Source organism: Zingiber officinale, chromosome 6A, assembly GCF_018446385.1.
Source record: "Zingiber officinale cultivar Zhangliang chromosome 6A, Zo_v1.1, whole genome shotgun sequence".
Classification (NCBI taxonomy): domain Eukaryota; kingdom Viridiplantae; phylum Streptophyta; class Magnoliopsida; order Zingiberales; family Zingiberaceae; genus Zingiber; species Zingiber officinale.
The window spans coordinates 77,795,710-77,802,416 of record NC_055997.1 but is presented as its reverse complement, the minus strand read 5'-3'; the positions used below and the strand labels follow the sequence as shown (position 1 = coordinate 77,802,416).

The 6,707-nt window shown below is 35.8% G+C and overlaps 1 protein-coding gene across 1 annotated transcript; it reads right to left on the bottom strand.

Moving 5' to 3' along the window:
• Positions 1–4,293: 4,293 nt before the first annotated feature.
• Positions 4,294–6,492, bottom strand: LOC121996653 (dynein light chain 1, cytoplasmic-like). Its single transcript, XM_042550688.1, has 3 exons — positions 6,337–6,492; positions 6,034–6,139; positions 4,294–4,460 (listed from the first exon to the last, which is right to left on the bottom strand). Exons 1-3 carry the CDS (start codon positions 6,460–6,462, stop codon positions 4,378–4,380), a joined length of 315 nt encoding a protein of 104 aa, XP_042406622.1. The 5' UTR covers positions 6,463–6,492; the 3' UTR covers positions 4,294–4,377.
• Between the last annotated feature and the right edge of the window lie 215 nt (positions 6,493–6,707).

The following is a 6,707-nucleotide window of genomic DNA, read 5'->3' as shown; positions in this document are numbered from 1 at the left end:
CAAACGAATTAGACAACCCTGGGAGATGAAACCATATTTTTTATAAAGAGGTGGAATGAAACTTTTGATAAATTTTAAAGTAGATATTTTGTTTCTGTTACCAGCTAATATTTAAAAATTCATTTTATTGATCATTGGAAGAACATAGATGGAGGAGGTGAAATGAAAGATTTGGAAACTGTGATTAGAAGAATTTTACGTGATTATTTTTTGATAAACTACAGGGAAAACGTAAAGCAATTGCAATTGCAATTGCGTGAAACGTGCAAACATTGCAGTTGTTTAATCAAATCAAAAGGCACAGCTTAGTTGTTATTAATTGAGAGGGCACTTCAAAAACTTTTTCTAAAAGGTTAATTATACTCGTATATATTTAAGTGCGAAGACAAATTTTAAATCTAAAACCATCTGGTCTAATTGGAGTAGTTGGCACACTCACTTTTTAAGCATTTAATTGCATTAATATTTAATATCGTCGATTGATAATTAGTTTATAGAAAACAATTAACTAACCAAAGAAGATCATTATAAATCACGGAGGATACATTTTCATATAATATAATAAAAATAAAATTAAAGAGATCATTAAAATATTAAATATTATTGAATAAATATTACATATTACAATTATTTAAAACTATATAATTACAATTTAACGGCTGAAGATAAATTTGAACAGGATAAAAAAAGGACACGAATGGATCTCATGCTACCGGTAGGAGATCTACATCCAGATTTTCACGAACACAATTTATTCCATCACTCATGAATACCGCAATCATCATTAACCTAATGGTACTGTAATCATTAGAGGATTCAGTTCCAAATCCAATAACTCTAGCAATCAAAAAAGTTGATTATTGTTTAATCAAATATTCTTTAGGAGCCATTTTGGACCAGTTTGGATCGGAATTGAAAGGATTAACCTAATAATAAGCGAATAGTTGACTGCCCCCACTCTTGATCATTTACAGTTTAATGATTCCTCCAAAATAGTTAGGCAGGGCAGGGGTTGCGATTAGTAGATGCTAGGGAAGTGTCAGATGATAGGTGCTCGGCTAGAGCGGGCCAACTAGTGCTTGGTTCTGGCATCGTGTTAGCCCAGCACATGTGCGCGTAACAAAGATCATCCTCGGTCAACTACTGGGGCAAGCTAGGTGAGCTTCTACCTCAGACACATTGGTTTGATCAGTCCTAGCCAGTTATCCCAATGGCAAGGGTAGGAACTTTCTTCTTGAACCCAACCGCTTGAGCCCAACACCAACATCTTGCTCAGACATACTCAGCTGGCACAAACTCAACTTTCAACAAATCACTGAAGCAGTCCGGTCCAGACCGCGCCACAAGATAATCAACAGTCAAGAGCTTCTGCAAATCAATCACCGAGAGAATCCTTCAGTGATTGAAATCTAAAGTAACATACATATTCTTGTTCCAGTTAAACTACTCAATCATATAGACCATGCAGGGCTCCCTTTTGTCCACAATATCTCACCATATCTTGCTAATTATTCCTTCTTAACCAGGAAGGCAACCTAACATAAGCAAAAGAGCATTAGATGCCAATGTGAATGAATGCACTAATAGCCCTCTCTCTGTCAATGGTGTGTCCTCCTCACTAGTGATGAAAAAGATCTCATAATTGAACTGGATTCCTTCACCATGACTTGGGTCAACTAAGTCATTGGTGTCCCTCACTATAAATGTAGGCAAAAATAGCCAACTAGTAACCAGCAAAACCTAAACTGATTAGTAACTTCTCCCCACATTCTGGTATTAAGGTCATATTCCAGATGGCACCTCAGAGTGATCTTTGTAAAGTGGGAAAGGAGGGGTTTGATATGATAGACGAGTACCTTAGCAGGAAGAGAAGGCAAGGAAGATTTAATGAGAAGAAGCACAACACGCCCGCAAAGAAAGAGCCAATGCTGGACAGCATCCAAGCTGCGAAGCAGTTCAATGGGGTCTTGTTTATGAGGTATTATCCTGCAGCCAACATGTATCGTAGGTTCAATTGAAGAGAAATGTAGAACTTGTCCTACAGTTAAGCACTATACATTAATATATATATAGTGTATGTGTCAGGGTAAAGAGAGAGAGAGAGCTTATTAAGAAAGCTGAAAGTATGTAAAATAGTAGTGTGGAACATGCAGAATTAAGCAGCAGTTGTGATCTTGATGCTATCAGAATGTATATATGAAGGTCATCTCCTTGTAATCGATGGCTTAGAGAATTATTATGATGCAGTGTTGCTATACTCTTTCTTAGTAACTACAATAAGCATTTTGGCTATGTTACTTGAACTTGGATTCTGAGTATCTTACATCAATATGGATCCAAGTGGTTGTTCATTATTGATCGACTATGTAACTTGCACTGCTGAATTTGTTGGCCTTGATTTATAGGAAGCTAGACTGGAGACATCATCCTTCGTTCCCCTTTTCTGTGCATACTAATCCATAAGCTACTACCTGCCAGTTTCTGAGTCACTCAATCCAGATGACTCAGTCAACCCGTCTGGCAGACTTTGTCATCCATCTCGCTTGACTTGTTTGCCCCCTGGATGGCCCAGTTTTACTAGCCTAACAAACTCCCTCAATTTGTCCAATACAATCAATTTGACTGTCTCGCTTAATTTGATTGAGCTGATTGACCCTATCACCTTGCTAATTCCATTCAATAAATCAAGCACAATCAGTCAAGGCAATCTGCATATGCTTGATCAACTCATGGCACACTTGATCTGCAAAGCACTGTCAGCCTGACTCCACCACACACAGTCAGACATGCCTTATTGACCTAACCTGACTGACCCAATCCATCTATTCTGATTCTTGGTTGAAATGATCCATTATACTCGTTTGTCCCATTTAATCTACTTGACTGATTTGACCCACCAAATTCATGGTTTGTTCGACTTGTCCAACTCACATATCATAGTCAACACTTTTGGTCTTGCATAATTATTCGGCCTTTATACCCCTCCAACCAGTCTGATTTATCGACATATTATTTGATTGGCTTGCTCAACCAGATAAACTTACTTGATTAGTGCAACTTGATCAGCTTGTCCATCCTAACTAATTCAGTCGTTTAAATGAAGATATTTTAGTTTGTACAGATGGAAAGCTGCCTCATTCCAGCTTAAGCTATGGAAGCATTTATTCCACCATAATAACCATCCAACTTAAATTGGTCCATTCTAACCAATCAACTGTGTACAATAGGAATTCTCATATCCGCTAAGGGAACATAAAAAATAGACTTGGGCACGAAAGTTTCATCAGCTCCAGCAGTGGATTCCTTAATGATGGAGCCAATACTCGAAAAATGATTAATTCTATTCCATCCTAACAAACATAGCCATAGCACGTGATCACTGAATGTAGCAATTTACAAGCATGGACATAGTTTTGATTCTGTTGTTTATCATACTAACTAGCAGATATCCAACAACAATCAAGCCTTTACCCCACTAAATGGGGTCCTACTAACTAGCAGATATCTATAATATATTTTTTTATATAGAGAGACATTATCAGAGTGCAACTTTTTATCATTCCCTAATAACGCAACATAACATAACATAACATAATCATTTCTTATCAAACCGGCATGCCTTATTGTTAAAACACCAGGAGCAAACACATTATTTTCCAAATTCAATTATCTCCTGTGAAAAATCATTAAACAAGAAATGATTGCCAAGCTATTAATGATAATTGTTTGGGTCAAATATAATATAGGAGCTCCAAGAAAAGATCCACGTTTGTAAGAATATTCTGAAGGTAGTCTAAAGGACTTCTGAAGTGTAAAATTGAGAGTCCCAACATAACCCAATAGTTAGATGGGGAAAAAAAAAGGGTACCATTGGGTTATTTTCTTAAACAATAAATTGTCGTTTATGTGAGGTCAGATTTGGACCAAACCCCAACACTCCCCTAGTTTGTATTATTATAAGTTTTAACAGGACACAATATATAGAGACCTCATGCTCAAGCATGCAACGTTAGCATTACGCTACTCAGCTTCGGGTGTGAATATTCAACATGGGTGGATCCAAATATCTAACATCATTATTTTTATAATCATAAAAGAAGTGCATGACAATCTAATAGAATAATCATAAATCTACTAGTGATATCTGTACTGCTTATAATTTAACAGTTTGACAACTATAGGTTCTATTATGTATAAACATGAATCGAACATGAGTTACTTCTTGTATGGAATTGTGAGCAACAAATAGGTTCTAAATCCAGCTCAACTAAAATTTTAGATGGTCGATTCACATCAGTGCAGCAACTCCGCAAAACAAATAGACAATATAAAGATTCAACATGAAATACAAGTATCAAATTACAGGAAGGCACACTCTCATCCAGATTTGAATAACAAGACAGCTATCTTATCCACATAAAAATAAATGAAGTGGTTGGTCTCATGTGTAACATAGGATCCTGCATACCCACAAGTGCAATTAATATGACATGTAACCTTCTTGGAAAGAAAAGGTTATTAAATTTGATGTCTAAAATACATGTATAACTGAGTATAAGATAAGGCAAGAGAGAGCAAAATTGATTAAATAAAATACATGTATAGCTGAGGATAAGATACATGTATAATCAAAGAGAGCACTAGTTGCTTGTTTACTTGAATGAATAAATATAGGAGAAGAGTGGAGGGTGGAAAAGGATTTTTTTAAAAAAAGTGTAAATTGATCTTAGTTTTTATGTGCTTTTCTTAAACTTGTATAAAGGTAGATGTGCAAGGCTATTCTAGTGATATACAACAACAACCAAACCTTATCCCACTAGGTAGGGTAGGCGCTATTCTAGTGATATCAGAATCCTAAATTCTCACATTAATTTTTGTGAAAATCAGTTATCAAGAAAGTCAAGCAATAAAACCCAAGAAAAGGTTTTTGATGCTTACTACAAATATCATGCAAGAGTCAAGAGATTTTTCTTGTATTTAGAAGCCCAGTTTGTAGGCACCTTATATAGAATATAAGGAATTATATCATAAATAGTTAATCAATCAACAAGGTACACTAAACTTAACAACGATATAAACATGTAATGGAAGGACCAAATTGAAACATGAAAAAAAAATGGTAAAGCTTTGTTCTATTCAGATTCAAAAATGAATGTTGGGTGAGTATTATTTTGGTGCAAGCTAATAATTAAGAAAATGTCCCATGTTCACAGAAGTTACTGTGATATAAAGCAATAGAGCAGTAAGTCCTATGACAAGAAACAAAAATGAGAAGTCCAATGATTCACAATCACTAGAGATGGAAGAGATTATTCTGTAGATCCTCTTATAGCCTGTTTTGAACCACATATATAAATTTCTACCAATCTGTTTATTGTGCTTCTTTATCTGGAAGATCATGGATATGCCATCAAACAACCAAAATGTTTTGACAACACTTGGACATAACATCAATAAGATGTTTATATTGATATTAACAGTTGAAAAAAAGCACACGTGTCGAACAAATACACTCAATGCATGATTCAGTATTCACAGCAGACGCTCGAGTAAATTAGGAACAAGATATGTTTTGGAATAATTTACATGCAAACTAGCACCAGTACTCCATCCCATGTATGAACAATTCCACAGTTCAATTTGGTACCAATCTTAAAAGGTAATATTAAGAAGCATTATCTTTCTTGTTCAGAAGCTTATTCAAGTCTACAGGTGCACAATATCCATAAATAACAAAGGAAATCATACTGCTAAAGTAACACGACTAGAATGCATTGACATAAACTTAACCAGCACTCCTGATTCCTAAATCCTGAAATATCTACAACCCAATCTCTAAATCACTTCTTAGCACGATATCCAGTAAACATCTGCCACTAGGATTTTTTCCCCCCGTTTGGTTAACCAATCAATTAGCTTTGAATACGAATTTCTATGAAATCAACTCTATGCAAAAGACGAACAGCCACAAAAAAAGTACTCAAAGAGTATAAAAGCTTAATAAATTGAGAGAGAGAGAGAGATAATGGGTACCGAAGTCGCGACCAACAATGCAATGCCAAGTTTGCCCGTAATTCTTATCAAATTCCTTCTTGATGTACTCGGCAACTTCCTTAGCTACTGTGTGCTTCTCAAATCCCTATTTCCACAAAAGAGAAGAAGCCAAAATCAGGGAAGAGAATGCAGGGGAAAAAAACAGCGTTTTTCTCGAACACCTATTCCCACCAACCGAGTTTAAGGGACAAAATGCCAAGAAAAAGGGAAAATTTCGAGCAAAAATGTCGCCGACTAGAGAACAAAGAAAGAGAATGCATTAGATCAGACGAGAAAGCTTACAGCCCGGGCGCAATCGATAGCGTCGACACGCATCTTCTCGCCCATGTCGATGCTCTTGACGACGATTTTGGGCGACGGCGTCGCGTGAGCCGCCCCAGCGACGCTGCCCTTGCTCTGGTCTGCCATTTGCGCTGACCCTCCTCCGCGTCTGCTTCCTTGATCGACGGCTCGATGTCGGTGTATAATTTAACTGTAGAAAAAATTATAATTAAATAATTAGTAATCTTGTTTTATCACTCTCGATTAAAAAATTACCATTCGTAATCTAAATATAATTATAAATTATATCTAGATTTTAATTATAAATTAATTTTAAATTCTAAAAAAGAATAAATGTTAATTTCTTTTTATGATGAAAAATTCAATCCATA